General features: G+C 44.6%; 1 protein-coding gene across 1 annotated transcript in view; it reads left to right on the top strand.

Moving 5' to 3' along the window:
* The window catches only part of slc24a4b (solute carrier family 24 member 4b), a gene marked incomplete at both ends in the record, with an annotated part of 46,005 nt that overhangs the window by 19,658 nt on the left and 3,935 nt on the right, over positions 1-22,412 (top strand). The window contains 13 exons of the mRNA XM_083642992.1: positions 5,815-5,891; positions 9,143-9,217; positions 9,377-9,461; positions 10,025-10,128; positions 11,832-11,906; positions 12,012-12,037; positions 12,478-12,531; positions 14,888-14,979; positions 18,536-18,705; positions 19,106-19,262; positions 19,507-19,673; positions 21,209-21,323; positions 22,114-22,226. Coding sequence (XP_083499118.1) covers positions 5,815-5,891; positions 9,143-9,217; positions 9,377-9,461; positions 10,025-10,128; positions 11,832-11,906; positions 12,012-12,037; positions 12,478-12,531; positions 14,888-14,979; positions 18,536-18,705; positions 19,106-19,262; positions 19,507-19,673; positions 21,209-21,323; positions 22,114-22,226 — 1,310 coding nt within the window. The remainder of the gene's footprint in view (positions 1-5,814; positions 5,892-9,142; positions 9,218-9,376; positions 9,462-10,024; positions 10,129-11,831; positions 11,907-12,011; positions 12,038-12,477; positions 12,532-14,887; positions 14,980-18,535; positions 18,706-19,105; positions 19,263-19,506; positions 19,674-21,208; positions 21,324-22,113; positions 22,227-22,412) is intronic.

Here is a 22,412-nt window from a genome sequence, read left to right on the forward strand (position 1 = left end):
GTTCTTGTAGTTGTAAACATGCAGATTCCTCTTAGATTATAAGTGCTTTCTCTGGTTCTGAACATATTCGGGTGTGTTGCCCATGCTCGTGCCTTCACTGTCCTGCCAGTCTTCCGTCTCTCTGGAACAACAGACGGAACTGTTTGTCCTGCCCGTCTAAATGCTCTCTGGGACAACAGACAGGGTCCCATTATGTAAGGCCAGGGCATAAATCTGAAAGATTAACAGATTATGGAATAATAATAGTACAAATTTACAGAATGGCTAGCGTCCATAATTTATATAATTATATGCTGTAAGCATAATTCACTCAAACGTTAAAAAAAAAAAAAATTGTGAATAATTTTGCGCTCTGACCTTTTGGATCTTATATTTTACCTTGCAACACTCTTTTTAGCCATTTTATGTAAAGCACTTTGAATTTCCTCTGTGTATGGAATCTGCTATAATAAACTTGCCTTGCTAAAATGCTCTGGTTTTACTACACTGACAAATTAAGGGTATCTGTGAGGCTTTTTGCTTTGAACATATAACGCTGTGGCTTGTGTAGTAGTCAGTGTAGCTAAAATTTTAAAATGCCTTTTTAAAATAACCAAACTCCCAATTTACTGCCATTTTTTAATTAGTCGTGTGTGTGTGTGTGTGTGTGTGTGTGTGTGTGTGTGTGTGCGTGTGCGTGCCAGTGGCACTGCAGTGCACATCACAGGCACTCCATCTAGAGCAGCTTTGTCTCCAGCATGTTGGAATCAAAGCATGTTTCAGAGAGAACAGAATCTTCTTGACCGTAACGTGCGGCAGCGACGGGCTTCAAAGGCAGAATGTGGCTCGCGGGGCAGCGCCGGTTCCTCTGAAATCCTCCAAAGGCTTCTAGCGAGGACACACACATGCGCACACACGCACACACACACACACACACACACACACACACACACACACACACACACTCTCTCTGAAATCCTCCAAAGCCTTCTAGCGAGGCGTCTCTGTGCGGACGTAATTACTCCTGGGGCTGATAAGATGAAGGGGGGAGACGGATGAATACAAGTGTTGCCAGTGTTGTAGTTTCTTGCATAAGCAGCACAGTCAGGTGTCCAAACAGAGAATCCAGGGTTATTAATAGATTTGTAGTTTAGCTTCTGAAGAGGGCTTTTGTTGTTGTTGTTTTGCCTACCATCCCTCCCTCCTCCCATAAAAGAAAGCGGGCCCGTGCAAAAACAAGAACAGCAGGATGTAAGTGTCAGTTGGTTTTTCGAAGTTTTGCGGTCCACAGAGGCCGATGCGGAATATATAACGGAATATGTTTACTGTGAATCATCTGAATACTCTGAATAATCATCTCTGCAATGAACGGTACATCATTAACGACACATGATGATGATGTCACTTCTCTAGGAGGAATTGACTAACTGGAGAAGTGACATCATGACGGGCACTGGTGTTTTTGGGGTAACAAGTAGGCTGCGGTTATTTTTCATCTTTTTTTTTTTACAGATTATGAAAGTGCAGATTGTAAGAGTTCAAAAGATGTGTCATACATAGAAATCTGAAAATAGTTGAATAAGTGTTTTTTTCCCTCAATGTTGGTAAAGCAATGTTCCCCCAACCCCCCCCCCCCCCTCCCCCGGCCGTTATCTTGATTTGTGTTATTTCATGGTTGCCTACTTGTTACTTGTTTCAGCAGACTGTGTCACCTATTTGTCTGCAACCGAGCATCACCTTGACCCATTTGAGCGACCGACCTATTTGTATATTTTTGGCTATACTGTAGACGGCTACTTCGACTTCCTCTCGTCGCCCTTCTGTTTCTTCTTTCTTCATATTGGCCGCTCGTTCCCGTCTGGGCTGACCTCCGCAGCGAGAGGAGGCACGGGGGGAAAACCCCGCAGATGGTGTCTCGCTGGCTGTTAACGAGCCATCTCTCCGCTGCCCCTTTAAGCACCGTTATGATCACCTCTTTTTAACACGCTCAGTCGGACCCGATTGTATACGGCGTCAAAGGCCTGAACAAGTAGCTACAGGACAGAGATGGCCGTGCCATTGAATTATTGATTCAAGGCGTATTTACAAGGCGGTAACTGAACATGGGAAGAGTAGGTGAATAGACCCATTTCACAGCAACCGTTTTGAGGCGGTAAAGCAGGTGTAACCTATACCATTAATGATGACGTTTGTTTACACACTGCTTCACCACCTCAAAACAGTTGCTGTGAAAAGTGCCTATAGGCTAGGACAGCAGGCAGTTCAGGCCTATATTTTGCTGGAACGTTTTGGGTTGGGTTTAGATTGTTAGAATACAGTAACGTGTCGTGGGGCAGGAAATATAATTGTGATTAGCTATTCACAAATGAGACCGCTTGCCCATCACAATTTCACAAACTCTTAATACAATCAAATTGTATTATTGACACTTTGTAATGACATTTTTTAGATTGTGGTTTACATTCTAGCAAGCCAATGCCACTGCTAGAAAGATTTGTATAAACATAAATCTGCAGTCATGCTTTGACATTGCACTTTTATGATGTGATTTATTTCATCATCATATGGTTATATTGAATTGTGAATCCCATATCTCATATTGTATCATCCCATCAAAAAGCTTCTGTAGCTACTAGAATAGTGTATGGAATGGATGTATATCCATACACTACACTATATAGCCTTCTGTATCGGCATCAGTTTTCTCCCCTGTCACCTCTGAGGGCGCAGCTGTCAAATCCTGTAATTGATTGCACGCGTGGTTGAGGCAGTAGGACCGGCCGACACGTTTCATTCAGCACATAAACGTGTCAGAAATGAAATGTGGCGAGGCTTTATTAGCTGTAGCCTGTTAAAGTCCATGATGTTGTTACAGTATTCCAATGTCAGCCGGGTGTTACACTTTCTCATGATCAATTTAACATTATAATCTGCATCCAACTCATTATTCCGTCGCCTAATCTAATAATCGGTTACATCTCATGACACAAAGGCTGAGGACGGCAGTGTCGCACGTGGCCACCAAAGCCCTGCAAATCAAGGTCATGGATACATTTGTCCCACAGCTACAAATAGCATTCTGATTTACCGTCTTTATCTCTTATCACTGGCTGCTCTTTATTGAACAGTTGCAATGGTATCTTGCTCAGGGCTGCACTCGACCAAAGATGTTCTTAGTCGACTAATAGTCGTTAGTGCAAGTGATTCATCGATTAGTTGATTAGTTGTCACACGTCCGTGGTTCCCCAGCAATACACCCGCCAAGTGGGAAGTAGATCAGACCAACGGTTGTCAAGATATGTTCTCACACATGAGGACAACACACACACACACACACACACACAGAATCCTTGCTTTGTAGTTTGATGGGATCAGAATCTCACTCAAGCCAGGTACCCAAAGTTGGCAACCCTGCTCTAATAACGTTTCAACGACAAGGCACAGCTGCCGAATAGAGTTTGAGTGTTTGTTTTCTTCCTGCAACTAAACAAACTAATCTTGGTCGACTAAGACTCTTCTCATCGACTCATCTAAGACTCATCGACTCATCTAAGACTCTTCTCATCGACTCATCTAAGAATCTTCTCATCGACTCATCTAAGACTCTCATCGACTCATCGAAGACTCTCCTCATCGACTCATCTAAGACTCCTCATCGACTCATCTAAGACTCTTCTCATCGACTCTAAGACTCCTCATCGACTCATCTAAGACTCTTCTCATCGACTCATCTAAGACTCTTCTCATCGACTCATCTAAGGCTCTCTTTATCGACTCATCTAAGACTCATCGACTCATCTAAGACTCTCCTCATCGACTCATCTAAGACTACTCATCGACTCATCTAAGACTCTTCTCATCGACTCTAAGACTCCTCATCGACTCATCTAAGACTCTTCTCATCGACTCATCTAAGACTCTCCTCATCGACTCATCTAAGGCTCTCTTTATCGACTCATCTAAGACTCTTCTCATCGACTCATCTAAGACTCTCCTCATCGACTCATCTAAGGCTCTCTTTATCGACTCATCTAAGACTCCTCATCGACTCATCTAAGACTCTCCTCATCGACTCATCTAAGACTCTCCTCATCGACTCATCTAAGACTCTCCTCATCGACTCATCTAAGACTCTTCTCATCGACTAATAGGGGGCAGCCCTAATATTGGAAGCTAGAGACATGGAGTAAAAACCAAAACAACAAACGGTATATTTCCACATGCATGATGTCATTGAACACAATCCAGGAGGCATGCAGGTGATTAAGCGGGCTCTGACTACATCCTGTGAAATAAGTATTTGTAAACCGCTTTGCCTGCGCCGTGTTCCAAGTGGCGTGCAGTCATTCAGTCATGCGAGCAGACCACACCGCGGTCGAGCAGACCACACTGCGGTTGGGACAGGTGCAGCCATGAGTCTCAGGTGAGCGCTGTTCCAATTCACAGGTCCATCTGTGGCAAGGGTCCAAATTATTTGCTTGATTTTGTCAACCATGTCATTCTGCTGGCTAAGACCGTCACATTTTGTTCTCATATAAACATGTATGGTTTTATAAGTAGGGCAACAGCAAAAGGGAGCCCCACCCTCGCCCCGTCAATTTGAATCAATCTTTTCAGCTTGATAGTTTGTCCTGCCCGCAATATGACCCACTGTCGTTTTGTGTGCCAAGCAAACGTGCCAACAAGCTTGTGGGCTCGTCGAGAGGCAAAGACGCGACCTCGCCTCCTGCTGGATCGGAGGCCGCTCACCCGGACGCTCGAGTCCCGTCGGGGAGACGGCCGGCTCCCGTCTCCAGCCAGGTGCTCGATGGCGTGGCCGCGGGCACAGAGATGCGAGCCGTATGGTGGTACTGCGATCACACTGTGCTCCAGCTGGGCTCTGGATGATGATGGGAGGTTTTTCTGCCTGCTTGGTCTAATTCTGTATGACTTCAGAATCTTAATATAGCCCAAGCTAAAGATCTAGGAGTTCTGTTCTCCCCCCCCCCCCTAACTTGGGCGTGAAAAGGTATGGAGTTACCAGTCACCGTGTGGCATGCCGTGTGACATACAGGCTGAGGATGATTTAGCCCAAGGGTTTATCACCGTTGTTGCTATTATTGTTGTTGTTGTTATTATTATAATAAACAGAAATGTGAGCAACTGTTGTGAGCCATTTCCCTCTTATGAAAATTCAATAATGTCCCCAGCATTTTTGTATGATGATCTGATACCACAGTGTAATATTTAGATTTGTTATGGGATAAAGATTTAGAAAGGACTGCTCTTTTTGGGTATACAAGGAGCTGTTGCTTCATTAGATAGGAAAGAAGCAAAGGTCAGATTTAAAGTCACAACGCTGCGACGGGGACACGCCCCCTCACCCCCGCTGATTGTGTGGTGACCGTGACAGTCATCTTAACTCCCGGGAAAACGCCACATGAAATATAAGCAGTATATAGTTTGTAGTGAAAATCTGTTCACTTGTGGCAAAGTGACTGTAGAGGCATCTATATGAGCTCATGGCTAAGCTCTCATGTTTGGCTGAGAGTTTTCAATCTAGTATGACTGGAATCTCTGCTCTGTCTTAATCTGAAATGCCACCGTACACTGACACGCATCCATAATCCTCATCAGATTTCACATTTTGCAGCGTCATCCTTCTAGTCCCCCTGTTCCTCTGGGGGAAATGACAGGACACATTTTAATCCTCATAGCCAAAGCAGATCATATCTCCAGTTTTAAAATAACAGGGATTTTGTCCTGTTTTACGCAAAGCCTCCAATCTCTAACACTCTTTCTCTCTCTCTCTCTCTCTCCCCACTCACTCCCTCTCTCTCCCCCCTCCCCTCTCAGCGGTCCACGAGTTCCCCCGTGACCTTTTCACCAACGACGAGAGAAAGAGCGGGGCGGTTCTGCTGCACATCGTGGCGGTAAGAGGAGTTTTTTGTTGTTAAGATGCTGCACCTGCGTCTCGCCTCGCCTCACCTCTGTCCCCAATCAACAGTTTGAAATGGAGCTCGGCAGGTGGCTGACTGGCAGGTAGATTTAGAAGCCGTTCAGATGACCTTAAGTGCTCTTCTGCCTTTTTACAGCCTGGAAGCTAAAGCAGAAGCACTGCTGCGGTTTTTGCACGGCCAGATGTTAAGATCTTAAAGATGTAGTAGAGAAAGTGGCAGCAAGCAAGCTCAAAGTCAAGTGGAAGACAAAAGTGGAAAAAGGAGCTTACTGGTTACTTTTTTGCGAGAAATTTAATCCAGAAGTGTTGGTACACAGGTAACCTCAGGTTTACATACAATGTACAACTTCATACACAATAAGAGACACGGGCAGGAAAACGCAACGCGTTTCAACCTCACTGGGTCTTCATCAGGCCAACGCCCAGCTGCCATAGCCTGATGAAGACCCAGTGAGGTTGAAACGTGTTGCGTTTTCCTGCCCGTGTCTCTTATTGTGTATGAAGTTGTACATTGTATGTAAACCTGAGGTTACCTGTGTACCAACACTTCTGGATTAAATTTCTCGCAAAAAAGTAACCAGTAAGCTCCTTTTTCCACTTTTGAAGATCTTAAAGATGCCACAGTGGACGGTATATTTGTCATGTGAACGTCCATTCATATTAAAATGATCTTGGAGCCATTTTCCTGCAAGTGTCAGTGTATCACTTTGAACGCGGAATACAGGTAGACCAAATCTGCATTCATTCAGAAAGGTGGACAAGCAAATTCAGTAGTGGAAGCAAAAAATCTTCACATTTGGGACTTTATAAATCATAGAATATGTAATCACTTGCATTAGATCTTTCATGCAGCTAATGCGGATCTGAAAACATGTCCAAAAATGAAACCTACTGAGCTGTTTTCATGACAATAGAAACCATTACGCTCTGCGCTCTGGCATGTTCGGCTCCAGTGGATTCACTGAAAGACACACGCCACCTGCGGATTTCATTGGAGAGAAAGAGCATAGAACACTATCGAATGTGGATGGTATTCACATCGGTGCTCTTTTGAATGCACTCTTCACGCTGGTGTTAATTGACTTTAACGAGTTTCCTGAATCTGACAAGAACCTGTGACCTTTGACCAACGAGTGCCTGTTTGTCCTGAGATGAGGGTTTAAGGCTCATAGTACCTTCCCTTGTCCACATCGTTGTTAGATCTGCACTCATCGGGCTAAAAGCAGACACGCAGCCTCTTTTCCCACCTCGGTGAGTACATTTACATGCACATGAATATTCCCATTTATTCAGGACACTCGATTGAAGAGTTGCCGCAATGCCGTAGCCTTTTGAAGTTGCGGGGAGGCTCACATCTCAATTGTTCTAAACCCAAATGGAAGCTAGCGTACGCCAACATTAGCCAGGAGAACACCTTATCAGATAATAGGCAAGTAAACACCTTATCAGATAATAGGCATGTAAACGTTATCCTAAAAGGTTATCCTGATTACCATTGGAGTTTGGTGGTGCTGCCTGGTTGGCCTCCAAGCTGGTATTCTCTGAGAATTCTCCAAAGGTCGTGTAAACAGGCACATTCGTGACGGGGATATGAAGACGCTCATCTCAAATATGACCCCAGAGATATGAGCCCCTGTGCAGAATACTGAGCACTGTCCCCTGGCCTGCTGTCCACACTGAAATCTGACTTCATGTTATGATGTGGCTGGCTTCAACACAAGAGAGGAGGTGTGAGGACACCGCAGTCCTGCGCTGCCCCCTGTGGACAGCATAGAGAAGAGCACCGCTGCTGCCCGAGCTGCCGGCCCATGATGTCACACCTGATCTATAATTTATAGATCTCGCTTCAGCTGCCGAAATAGGCCCCTCCCCTCGCCCCCCTCCCCTCGCCCCCCCTTCCCACCCCCGCCTGCACCCTCCTTTCCTCTTGACAGCGGTGGGAGTATGCAGATCCACAATGTTTTTCAGTGTAAGGAAAACGGCTCATCACCGAATTGACGTTTGAATTTAATGCAAGGCCAATTTGAGTTGGCTGCTGCGCTTTGAGATTCTCCTTCACCTGTCCTTTAGCAGGAGAATATCTTTAGCCTGCCAACTTTCTATTAACTCAGCTAATTTCTGCTGAGTAAGAATCTATATATGCGCTTGCACATTCTCTCTCTTTCTCTGTCTCTCTCTTTGTCACACTGCAAACTTAGAGCATGGTGCAGGTTAGACACCACTTTGCATTAACATGTGGGACTTTTATGTAGCAATTAGGATTATCTTTTGTTTTGTTTTTTTCCCCACACATAGCTGCATCTAGACTGGTTTATATGAAGCATCTGGCACGCGCACATAAAAACCTGCAAATCTAGCAATAACACCTGTGATGATTTCAATACACAATAAACAATAAGTGTTCCCTCAGATCATTACCTCCATACGCCCAGCGTCTGTCCCAGTCTGTCTGTACGCCGAGAGGCTGCTCACTGCAGTACATCACCTCCACTCTGCAGCTAAAACTCCTCTGGAGCTGAAACTGCTCTCATACCCCTGAGCTCCAGTGAGTGCCACTTGCTCCGACGATGAAGTTATCCACCTGAGACCATTCTGCAGCAGGCTTACACAAGCTGAGATGGTCGGTCCACTATGCGCTCTCATGGCTCTTCAAAATTATATTTCCAAATAGGCGTTATTTTTGAAAAACGGATTGCATATTCGGGGTCAACTACTGTAGTTTTACTAGTTACATTTGACTACTGAAACTATGAAAACTTCATAAAGTGCCATATTGACCATAGATAGAGCCCAAACAAACGGAAACAAAATAGTTTTCTCTGCTCCTTCAGTGCCGAAATGCATTCTGGGCAGTGTTGAATTATCGTACCAGAGGGTCAAAATGATCATTGTTGGAGGTAAATTATCGTACAAATACGATAATTATCGTACGTCTGGTGTTTTGGAAAGTTCTCTGCTGTCCACATTGACTGTATAGTATTATTATTATTATTATTACAGTAAGTACAGTAGCCCAAGTGTCGTCACAGGTGTTATCTGCACAGATGGCATTTTTTTAAACATGTGCATTATAATGCCACCTTTTCTCCATATTCCTGCCCTGGGGGCATGTTTCAAAAAAATTGGGGGGCAGGGGTATTTTCATAAGAATCTTGAGTCCTAACTGTAAATTCATTTTTTTTAACCTGCACCATGCTCTTTAACTCTTTAACCTCCTGTCTCCAGGCGCTCTACATGTTCCTGGCCCTCGCCATCATATGTGACGACTACTTTGTCACGTCGCTGGAGAAGATCTGCGAGGTACGTCGCCACCTTTCGTCTTTGTCTCATGGTCTGGACGTCCACCTTTCCTCTTTGTCTTATGGTCTGGACGTCCACCTTTCCTCTTTCTCAGTGTTATGGCCTGGACGTCCAGGTGTGTCCGTCTTAAGTGATCAGCTCCTCTTTTTGTTTGTCTAGAAACTAGACCTGAGCGAAGACGTCGCCGGAGCCACCTTCATGGCAGCCGGCAGTTCTGCGCCAGAACTGTTTGCCTCTGTCATTGGTACACACACACACACACACACACACACACACACACACACACACACACACACACACACACACACACACACACACACACACACACACACACACACACACGTGTTTGGGCAGCTATCATAGTGAGGACATTGATTGGCATAATGCATTCCCTAGCCCCTAACCTTAAAGGATAAGTGAATGAAAATTCAGTCATTACCTACTCATGCCTGTGGAAGGTCGGGTGACATTTTTTAGTCCACAAAACATTTGTGCAGTTTTCCAGGGAATCAGGGTTACAGCATTCTCCTAAACAATTGAAGTGAATGGTGACCAACTTGACCAAGGTGTGTGAGAAAGTGACCAGCCAACATGTCCTCCCCTTTCCTACAATGTCCTCACTTCCAAACTCAAATTGGTTCTCACTAAGATAGCTGTAGCACAAGATAAGATCGACCACGCAAGGTTAAAAAGATAAGATTGAACACACACACACACACACACACACACACACACACACAGACAGACAGACATTCCCAGATGGTTGGTGTCGGGGCTGATTCTGATTGGCTGCCTCCTCGTGTGCAGGTGTCTTCATCACTCATGGCGACGTGGGGGTGGGGACCATCGTGGGCTCAGCAGTCTTCAACATTCTGTGCATCATCGGCGTCTGTGGAATCTTCGCCGGACAGGTGTGTGTGTGTGTGTGTGTGTGTGTGTGTGTGTGTGTGTGAGAGCTTTAGTGCTGTGGCTGCACTCTGTTTATTTCTGGATTGTAACATGTGTGGCAGAATTTTCTTTTTTGCTGAGGGGAAATAAAGCCATCTGCTTCAGTTAGTTTTCCTCTGAGCTGGTTTGAATGGAGATGGAGAACTGAAGTCTGGAGGCCGAAACAGATCTTAAGGCTGCGTTCCCTCTCCGGGCATCCGACTGTCAAGTCACATTTATCCATGAGGGCCTTCTTCACACATAGTGCTCCACTCAACCTCTTTGGACGTCCTGTCAAAGCAAAAGTATCTGAAAGTAAGGAACTGCACTCAGTAGAGTGCAGATCTCCGCCAGGCTCCACTACGCCTAACCACACCAAATCTTAACGGTGCTTATGTCTCTGGGACGGCACGGTGGCTCAGTGGTTAACACTGTTGCCTCACAGCAAGAAGGTCCAGGGTTCGAACCCCGGTCCGTCCCAGGTCCTTTCTGTGTGGAGTTTGCATGTTCTCCCCGTGTCCGTGTGGGTTTTCTCCGGGTGCTCCGGTTTCCTCCCACCATCAAAGAAAGACATGTATGTTAGGGTTAATACTCCTGTCAGTGCCCCTGACCAAGGTACTGGAAAAATAACTGGAGTTGGTCCCCGGGCGCTGCACAGTGGCTGCCCACTGCTCCTAGTTCTAGGAAGGTTCCTAGTAGAGGATGGGTCAAATGCAGAGGATGAATTTCCCCAAGGGGATAAATAAAGGATAACTTAACTTAACTTCTCCAGTCTGAACCCGAGCGTACAGCTGATGGGTACGTGATTTGTTTACATGGCGCCTTTACGCACAGGGTTGATCCACGTTCACTCATACAGTGGACACTATCCTTATCCTACCCCCCCTCCATTATATTTCACTTTAAAGGACTTGTACTTTGCTTTTTAGAATTTGTAATTTGAGATTGTTTTCTCTTTTGCTCCAACTTCTGCTTGGATTAAGTCAAATTCCTCGAGTGTAATCTGATTACTCTATAAAAATGTATCTTGAATCTTGAATTTTTAGACTAGGAATATACCGGTAGATATTTCGGTACAAATCAAGTTATCGCCTTCCAAACAGACTATGGTGGCGCTTCACAGACAAACTATGATCTATTCTCTCCACAGCTGTAGCGAACAGCAACTGGTTTCCCCTCAAGCACACTGCAAGTCGTTGCTCAGGGACGGGCACCGCGTCATGTACAATCCACTGCATAGGCTTTTTAACCATTGCAATACAGGTATCAGCATTCTGTTGGTGCAAAATTAGAACTCTAGAATGGCGAAATGTCACAACCGGACAACGGACCCCGTGTGGACAGAGAGCGTGCAACGCAATAGCCGGACGTTCGCTTGATGTTAGGACACGGTGTGACGGCAGCCACGCGGCCACATACTTGCTTACTTCTCCCCGGGCTCCTGGCCTGACCATGGAGGACGACGAGCCAGCATGGAGCAAACACCGAAGACACATTTCACACAAAAAGTCCTGCTCGCCAACTCACTCACCCTGCTAGCTTAGGTTAGCCAATGAGCCTATTAGCCTGCACACTGCAGCTAAAACAGCCTATAGGTGCCTCAAATTGCCAAGACTGCTCTTCAACACAACTGCCAACAAAACGTTATGTGGGTAAGATAATAAGAGCTTGTGTCTCCCTGTCTCAGGTGGTGATGCTGACCTGGTGGTCGGTGTTCAGGGACTCCTTCTACTACACCCTCTCTGTGGTGGCTCTGATTGCAGTAAGTCAGACAGGTCATACATTAATTACATGCATTTTGTCAATGAACACCAGCAGATACTTTCCACATTTACAATGTTTTAATGTTTTCCTTTTTGTCTTGCAGTTCATCTATGACGAGAAGATAGTGTGGTAAGTGAGTCATCCACGTCACCTCTTGGAACGTATCACACATTCATTCATTCATTCATTCAATGTTAAAGAGGCATTTGTGAAAAATTGGTGCAGGGATGAGAACCGCCATTCGTGGAAACCTGGTTTTGAAAATTCCATGAAAAGTATCAAAAATTATGTTTAGCCAAAAAGTTTTTGAAAGTGCTGTGGGAATTTCTAAATATTTTTTTAAATGTCATGCTCGGTTGCCAGTAGATCTAATGACAATTTGAAGGAATAGCTTTTTCTCATATTATAAGTCCCAGGTGACGGTATAGCAGGCAAAAAGCAGCAGTTGGGACATCGAGAGAAGCTTTTCACTACAACATAGCTGCTGGCATATCCTGGTCAGGGAATGTGTGGGAGCGGTACCTGATGCCACAGCAGTCTGACCCTGCCTGTGTCTCCCTCTGTCTCAGGTGGGAGAGTCTGGTGCTGGTGGTCATGTACATTGGATACATCCTCATCATGAAGTGAGTTCTGCGCATCCCTAACACTCTGTTTGGTTTTCTTAGCTGTGGATGGACCCGGGAGGTCGATGGGGAACTTATCCTTACTCGCAACATCAGCCTGGGTGTTGGGTTGGCATGGGGAGGGAGGGAGCTGCCTAGTAGAACCAGTCAAGGGCTGAGCAGTTCACTGGTGTAAGTGCCTTGATCAAAGGCACTTGAAGTTGAGTTGTAGATGGAGGTAAAACGTTCTTGTCCAGTTCCCCTGCTCAGACAAACTCGCTTCTCTTAACGAATTAAGTGCAAAACACACCGGCGCCATATGACACCCCCCAGCAGACATAGGAAACGTTGCACTGCAGCACGTCTGAGCCTCTCTCTCATCTCTCTCTTTCTCTCATCTCTCCCTCTCTCTCTCTCCCATCTCTCATATCTGTCTCTCCCTCTCATCTCCCATCTCTCTCTTTCTCATCTCTCCCATCTCTATCAAATAAAGGCAAGAAATGCAAAAAAACCAACCCACACATCACAGCAACTTATTAATTTGCATGGGCACGTGGCATCAAAGCTGGCATAAAAACACAGACTCCATCCAATATGCCAGCGCAGTGTCTTTTCTAGCTAAAGTGGAAAGCGCTGCTGTGTGTGTTGTGGTTCAGTGGGGTCGCCCAGCTGGTAATCTGTGTCACACTCCTTAGCAGCCTGCTCTCTCCCTGTCTGCCACAAGAGTTTAATCTATCTCCCTCCGCAGTGGCTAAGAGCATAGGCTTAGCTGGATCTCTCCTCTCCTGTCTGATCGGAGAGAAGAAGTGCTTACTCTGTAGGCTGTACTGTCATACATCTCTCTTACTGTAGGCTGTACTGTCATACATCTCTCTTACTGTAGGCTGTACTGTCATACATCTCCCTTACTGTAGGCTGTACTGTCATACATCTCCCTTACTGTAGGCTGTACTGTCATACATCTCTCTTACTGTAGGCTGTACTGTCATACATCTCTCTTACTGTAGGCTGTACTGTCATACATCTCTCTTACTGTAGGCTGTACTGTCATACATCTCCCTTACTGTAGGCTGTACTGTCATACATCTCTCTTACTGTAGGCTGTACTGTCATACATCTCCCTTACTGTAGACTGTACTGTCATACATCTCCCTTACTGTAGGCTGTACTGTCATAGGTCTCCCTTACTGTAGACTGTACTGTCATACATCTCCCTTACTGTAGGCTGTACTGTCATAGGTCTCCCTTACTGTAGACTGTACTGTCATACATCTCCCTTACTGTAGGCTGTACTGTCATACATCTCCCTTACTGTAGGCTGTACTGTCATACATCTCCCTTACTGTAGGCTGTACTGTCATAGGTCTCCCTTACTGTAGACTGTACTGTCATACGTCTCCCTTACTGTAGGCTGTACTGTCATACATCTCCTTTACTGTAGGCTGTACTGTCATAGGTCTCCCTCTCCCAAAAATACCTGTTGACATTTTTACTCCCCATCAGTACTGCGGGGGTGACCTTGCATGGCTCCCACTCTGATAATTTACTCCCTCAAGGAGTCGCAAGTTCTCCAAATATTCCAAAAAAGTATTCCAAAAGTCCAGAGCACAGGAAAGAAATGCAAGAGCATGAGATGTCAAATAAAAGACTGCTAGTGCTATTAGCCTGAAGTCATGATATGTTTTTCAGACGATGCTAGTAAAGTGGTAGCACTGAATGTAGTGCAGTGAGAATCCAAGAGGTTTCTAAATCTTACTGTTGGTCGCTGAAGGTGCAGAACCACTTGGTACAGCTTTGCTTGGCGGTGCAAGTGTTATCTATGCAGCTATAGTGTTCACAGGCAGCAGCAGTCACAGAATTGATTTGACTGGATAGAATGGACAAATCGACATTCCAGTGTGGGCTTATATCCTCTTTATAAACTCACTGAGCTACGGCAAGTCGCTGAGGCAGCACGTTTTGCATTAAGGACCAAAGCCTCTTCTCTGTCACCTGGCTGCCATGGTTGACTAGAAGAGCTAGCGAGAGAAGTACAGTAAAGCTACGATAGCCTTGTCGCCATAGTTAATTTTCAATCACTCCATTTAGTGTAAAGTATTGAGCAGGTTTATAGGCCAATTTAATCTCAATTTATGAAAGCCGGTTAAGCAAAAAGGTTAATTGCATTAATGAGTAAAATATATACTTCTAAGCCATGCATCTCAAGCTGGTCAACACTACTTCACCTGCAAACATGAACTTCTACAGTAAATCAGTCACCGGGCTCCATCATTTTCCCCATTTGGTCCCAGGGGACCTGTGCTAAACTCTTAAGTTAAGTTAGCTTAATTTTTGAGCATCCCAGGGTTTAGGGGTTATGTTCCCTCTTATCTCCTAGATTCAACTCCAGCATGCAGAAGTTCTTCACCGGGAAGCCCAACAAGAACGTGGCCAACGGTAACGCGGCGGCCAGCAGTGAGATGGAGGACGGTAATACTAGTTATGACTATGTTTGGGATGACGACCCGTCATCGCCTTTGCTCCCATCAGGTAAGGTTAACCAGACAGGCTGGGTGTAGACCACCCTCTGTGCTGGGTGTAGACCACCCTCTGTGTAGAAATGAGACTGGGGTTGCTGGCTTGGATGATTGACTGGTAGCTCCTTCCCGTTAGCGGGCTGGACAAAGTCTGTGGCTTTAACCCTTCCTCTTTCCGCTGAACTGACTTGATTCTGTTAAACGTATTAAAGGGAATTCCACTGAAAATAACTTTCAAATTATTCTGCAGAAGTGCACACTTTACTGCAATTTCTAAGGCTTTTTCTTTTTTCTTTCTTTTTTTTTTAGCTTCAACGATCAAGGAAATTTCAGTGCGATGACATCAATGAATTGCGTTTTATTGGCCAGTCATTTTCCAGGAGCTGCTTTCTTTCCTAATTTTTTAAGTTGAATATTGTTCGTTCATTTTCTCGATCTGCTTAATCCTTTTCCAGGATGAGACAAGTGGAACCTATGCCAGCATACATTAGGCAGCCGGCAATGAAATGAGTTCTTGTTTGATAAGAGTACAGGAAAATGCTGTACGAGGTTTTCTTTAGTCTTCTTTTGGTGATGCTGTCTGATGCCATAGGATTGCATCGGATGTTGAGATGTCAAAACTCCTTTGCAGAATAACATCCCTAAAGTCATTTTTGGGTGGAAATGTCCCTTTACGCCACAGTTCCCTCCACTACCTCTTCCTGCCTTTTGACCTATCGGAAGCTTCTCCCGAGTGAGACTTAACCCTTCTCAGTGAGCGACGGTAACGTGACTGCATTAATATGAATGTGCCTGTCTGTTTAGCCTTACTAAACCTACTCTTGCTTATTGTCTCTTTCTGCATGCATCCTGCTTATCTGCTGCGTAGACCCGCTCACTCAGAGTGGTCATGAATTTCACAAGAGGAAATGTTTGTGCCGACTCTGTTTACAAAGTTAATTTATGCGCATTCTTACATGTATAATCAGTTAAATTAAGGCTGAGTTAAACTAATAAGAACTTGATTTAGTCCACACAGCATTTTCACAGCTATTCATAAACATATAGCAACTGCAAAGTTTTGAGAGATCGGTGAACTGTTTGAAGATGTCGTGACATGACACGAAGTGACCATGTGTATCATGCATGTCAGCCTCCTGGATTAAGACCCCTTCAGCCAGTCTGCTGCGAGGGCATCTTCTGGATTAAGATACCTTCAGGCAGTCTGATGCAAGGGCATCTTCTGGATTAAGATACCTTCAGGCAGTCTGATGCGAGGGCATCTTCCACCTCACAGATTTACAAATCAAGTTCCTTGGTCGCCTCATAAATACTATCAGAAACCGTCCCTGTGTGACCACTGACTAGGGCTGCACGATTCTGGATAAAATGAAAATCAAAATTTTCTTGCTTAGAATTGAGATCACGATTCTTAATCAAAACCATTTTAATACCTGTACATTTTACTGCGCTCTTTTTGTTTGATACAGACAGAAAAAAAATATATATATATTCTAATGACTGTAATGGGACTGTCATATCAGCGGCTAAATGAGCTTCACACATAGTCAAACACAATGTATACGAGGGATCAGCTGAGCAGCATTTTGGTAAACAAACCGCGTCACTGGGTGGCAACGGCAATGGAACCCTATGGAGCCTGCGTTTGAGCGTCTGACTCTAGCCGGCTGACCGTGTTTACAATTTAAAAACTGCGACAGTTCACACAACTTTAACATGACGTGCATATATTATACGTCAAACTTTTGAGCTAATTCTGCTCTCACTCAGAATGTCAAAATATAAGCGATGTGATGTATACTTTTTGAGATATTAACGTTTGTTTGGCACAACTCATACTAGTTAACTGCCGCGGGGTTACTTATTTTTGGGTGGCAGTGACGTCACGCTGATTCGTCCTATAGACTAAATTCCAATGAAATGTAGATTGAATTAACTGTATTAAACTTATCCAATCTCCAGCTGGTTTATCCATCCATCCATCCACATTCTGCACACACTGACTGCACAGTGCAGCATTAAGTAGGCAGTTTGGAAATGTAACTACCTGGCTTCAAGTTCCTGAATCTTTTTTTTCTGGTTGTGGATCCGTTTCAAGCCAATGTTTTGTGTGTATGAAAATGGGCTGAAAATGGACGTTTCGCCGGTTGGAAAAAAAACAAACTAACAAACAGCAAAACTGACCTCCGTGCAGTTGACGAGCCATCAAGCTAAATTATGTTGGCTCTCTCCAGTGCTGGCACAGCGCTAAAATAAAGTGTGGAAATCAGTGGCGTAGGGTAGTCATGAGCGGCCCCAGTGCAAGCAATTTTGACGGGTCCCTACACGCTAGTTGCGAAGTACAGACATGCAAGCAACGCGTGTACACACACACACACACTAGGCATATGCTCTACAACATGTGCTATACAACATGTTTGATTTTACAGTTGAATGAGTGAGTTACTTAGGTTATTGAATGCGGAAAATAGAGAGGTCATAGAGCAACATATCAGAACCATGGCCAGCGCTCTGACACTTGGTAACAGACAGTCGCAGCACCTGAGAGCAGAGGAGCTGTCTCTTTCACTGTGCTTCTGAATGTTTAATGTTGATGAATGTTGATTTGATGTGGAATAAGCATATCATTTTGCTACTGACTATTTTACAAAAAAGAAAACCATGGCAGAGATGGTTTTGCCTTTTGAGGGCATATATTGCAAATGGCACCACTTTAAAGCTAATGTGTGTTCTTATTTGAACACAGGCGTATTTCTGGGGTGGCAGTTTGAGTCATTTGCAAGGGCCCGTTCTCTGCCCAATACGTTGATGGAGAGCCTGCTCTCTCCAGGGGCCCCTCTACCCCAGGGGACCAGTGCAACCGCACTGCCTGCACTGTCTATACCTACGCCCCTGGTGGAAATAAGTCTGGCTTACCGAAACTACGTTAGTGGAATTAGGCAGTTTAATTGATAACCTTGTGGCAATGCATTGAATTGAGCTCAACACCGGCGCTGTCGTCCTGTCAAAGATATGCGTGTTTTTTTTAACTAAGAATTAAGATAATCAGACTCTCAATACCAAAGCACTTGCAAGCCAAAAAAGACCACAAATTGACACTGTTTTGGCCATTTTTTATTACCTTTTTTCACACAACAGACACTACAACCATATGACAGCACTATACATCCTTATACAAACAAAAAGGGGGGGGGGGGCGGACAAAAACTAGAAATAAAGTGACCAACAACATAAACACTGTTTTGGTCTTGCTTAAACGAGTTATGCCTCACATCATGTATTAATAATAGAATTGAATTGACACTCACTTTTCAAAAGCGAATGACATAGTGCTTCACTGCCAGGTAGAGCACCAAGTATCCCCCATTTTAAAGCGATGAATAAAACAGCAAATGAATTAGCTAGAAGTGGGTCTGCAGATCCAGTTTGCTGACATGCTGTCTGTGCACACTAAATACTGGCGTCACCGTGGTAACGTGTATCCCCCCCGCCCACCATCCCACCCCCAGTCAAGCCTAGCAAGCCCTACACCCGCGGGTCGGTGGTGATGGTGGATGAGATGATGCATGCCAGCCCACCCAAGTTCCGCTTCCCTGAGGCGGGCCTCCGCGTCATGGTCACCAGCCATTTTGGCCCCAAGACTCGTCTCCGCATGGCCAGCCGCCTCATCATCACAGAGGTACAGACGGGAGTTGTTGCTCCAATACGTGTTATTGGGTTTTGCAAGAACATCAGAGCATTCTAAGTAAAAATGTATATATTGTATTCCCTCTATAAAATAAAGAGACATTATTAAAATAAGTGACAAATTTGAAATATTGCTAAACAGCTTACAAAGACTGAGAAAACTAAAATAACACAATTGGTCTCTGAATTAGTCTGTTCTCCAATTCAGTTGTCTTTGTTGTTGTTTTGTCTTTTTGCTGCTTTAGAGGTGATGTTTTTATAATGTCCCTTATCTTACTTGCACAGTTTATATATTTTCTTTCTTTTTCATTTTTATCTGCAATAAACAAGCTCGACCCGGCAGTGGCGTGTTTTCCGTAGTGCTCTTTGACTCAGTTTATTTTTTCTGAAAGCGCCAGAAGTTGGTCCAAGCCTCCAACGGTGTGGAGACGCAAGTGATCGATGGCAAGGTGGACATGGAGAACGGAAACGTGCTGGACGACAAGCCCAGCGAGCAGGAGGAGGAGGAAGAGGAGGAGAACATCACCGTCTCCCCGTTTCATATTCCAAGTATGTGATGTGACGGCACGTGCAGTCAGGCAGAGATGTTGTGTATAGAAAGTCTTAGATATTTTAGTTAAACTCATGAAAAATGGGAGCAAATGATGCATTTATATTTTTGTTCAGAATAGGAAGTAGTGTCAGACTGATATAATTTAGCCGTATCTGATGTACGAGCTTTGGCACACCGCTGATGTGACTGAACACTTCTGCTGTGTGTGTGCGTGCGTGTGTGTCCGGGTCCGTCCTGCAGGGGGCATCGGCAGCAAGGTGAAGTGGCTGATCTCCTGGCCCCTGCTCCTGCTGCTCTTCTTCACCATCCCCAACTGTGGCAAGCCTCGCTGGGAGAAGTACTTCATGCTCTCCTTCCTCCTCTCCACCGTCTGGATCGCTGTCTTCTCCTACTTCATGGTCTGGATGGTGGGTGTGTTTCTCTGTCAACTTTTCTAACCGGTTCACCTGTTATTCCTTCGTCGCCCAACTAAATACCAGTGGTGGATAGTACCTGAAAGCAACACTTGTTTTGTGTTTTGTTCATATATTGTTAAAATTGAAAATAAAATATATATATATAAAAAAAGAAGCGGCTGCACCACTTAAAAATGGCCTGGGACTCTGATCTTGGAGTAGCTTTGACAGATGGCCAATGGGACTGTGTCTTAGACTTGCTACATACATTGCCTACGTCTGCTAAACATGGCTTGATACAACTGAAAGTGGCACACAGCTCATTGTACTAATGCTAGGTTGGCAAAGATTTCTCCCAACTCTGATCCATCATGCCCTCGATGTGGAGGCCAGCCAGCAGACTTGGCTGTGTCTGAATCTCACCACCTTCTGGATAAGTATATTTCAAGCTTTTAGTGAGATCTTTGAAATCCAATTTGACCCTGACCCCATCTGTGTCCTCTCTGGTTTAACGTCAGGAGTCCATGCTCTCCTGCCAAAAGCCTATGTCGTCATACTGTAGCTCTCTCACTACACTCATACTGTAGCTCTCTCACTACACTCATACTGTAGCTCTCTCACTACACTCCTTGTGAGACGTTTAATCCTTTTTTAAATGGAAGCAACACATCCGAAAACGGTTTTGCAGGCATTCATTCAGTTTGACAGTTACTGAGAGTTGATTTGGGTGACGTTGTGGACCAGTGATGTCATTCGTGCACAACTGACATCACTGGTCCACAACTTCACTCAAATCAACTCTCAATAACTGTCAAACTAAATTAATGTCTGTAAAACTGTTAACAGTTTTCAGATGTGTGAGATCATGTGCAAAGTAAAATCAGCATTGTTTTTCAGTGAAGTTGTCCCTTTTAAGATATGTGTTATATTTGTATGACTTTGCAGAAGCTCCTTGATAAAGAGGAGGGTGGAACCAATGTCCCGTTACAGTACTGATCATTCCCCCTCCCCCTTTTTCTCTCTTCCTTTTTTCTCTCCCTTCTTCTTTTTGTTTGAATAATCTATACAAATATTTGATTGTACTCTGGAACCTGCAGTCCTGTGTGGGTGGGTGGGCGACGTGATGGGAATGACTAATTGAATTTGTCAACCTAGTTGATGAATAATGCTTCTTTGTGGGGGTTGCATATGTGAACTGAAGTCAAATAGACATGTTTTGTATCCTTTACTCCTCCTGTGGGAGAAGAACTTTGAAAATCAATCAACCTTTGCAAAATAATAATAGGCCATAGGGATAGCAGCCAACTGTGTGATTCATTTCAGTTGACATTGATTGAAATGTCTGCTTGCTGGATCACGTGCATGTCGATTTTTACAAGTGGACCCTAACGACTGGTAAACGGTCTTACGAGATGTTCTGCGGGGTACAGTATGTACTGTATGTTTTCCAATAATCGGGGCTAGATTAACCTGTCGGTTATGTTCTGGAGGTTGACGTGACATTCAGAAGCCGTGTAAGCTCTGATGGTTTCTCCGTATACTCGCAGGTAACTATTATTGGCTATACTCTGGGCATTCCCGACGTCATCATGGGCATCACATTCCTGGCAGCCGGCACCAGTGTTCCAGACTGCATTGCCAGTCTCATCGTTGCTCGACAAGGTATTCCTTTCCTTTCCTTTGGTGGTGGTGCTTGTTTTTCTGTAGGATTAGCTATATGAAACTTGAATGATCGATCCCTGTGGGGAAATTGGGTTACCACAGCAACAGAGGATAGGCTATCACAGTGCTTCTAAAATTGGGATCCAGGGACCCCAGGAGTCCTTGAGGGTGTTCCAGGGGGTCCCCAGCAAAAAGTCAGATTTCCACTATAATTCCATCCATGAGTAACACAATGACAGAATGTATGACTATTTTGGTCATGGGTTTCATACACCTTCTGTAACAAAACTAAGAGCAAAAGTCTTATCAGATGGGGACCCTGGGACAAAATCTTATCAAATGGGGGGTCTGTGGTCTAATTTGTGTCAGTTTAGGGCTCCTTGAAGTGAAAATGTTTGAGAAGCCCTGGGCTATCAGAATAAGACAGAGTATTGAAGAAAACAACAGATTATTACAAAAAATCTAACATATTTTGAGACTGACTTCATTGATAGTTTTGTTGGTGGACAGATGCAAGAACATGGGTTGAGAAATGTGTCCAGATGTGTGTTGTGAGCTAGAGTCACTTTGTACAAATGTACAGATGGAGGTAAACATGTATTTGTATGCAAAATTGCATTGTTAGCCTTTGTCAACATGTGATCATGAACACAAAACCAAAACCAACTAAAGTCACCAATCTTAAAAGTGAGCCGTGTCCTTTTTTTTAAACCCGGAGGGAAAAAACAAGCTCAAATCCCACCCCTGCTTGGAGCGTCAGGACCAGATAACGTGTGTGTGTGTGTTCCAGGACTGGGCGACATGGCGGTGTCCAACACTATTGGCAGCAACGTGTTTGACATTCTGGTGGGCCTGGGGCTTCCCTGGGCTCTGCAGACCATGTGTATCAGCTGGGGCTCTGAGGTAACTGACACATTTATGTTACCTTAGCCCTTGATATTCCTTTATGGACACGTTTGTGTGTGTCACATGATCATCAGCGGTGAAGCCTTATCATTGCGGGTGAGTAACGAGATTGAAAATGCCACAGACCCATTGCTGACCTCACTCTGTCTTATGTGTTGTAGGTCATGATTAACATTCATTGCT

Source organism: Poromitra crassiceps (genome assembly GCF_964638095.1).
Source record: "Poromitra crassiceps genome assembly, chromosome: 9".
NCBI lineage: Eukaryota > Metazoa > Chordata > Actinopteri > Beryciformes > Melamphaidae > Poromitra > Poromitra crassiceps.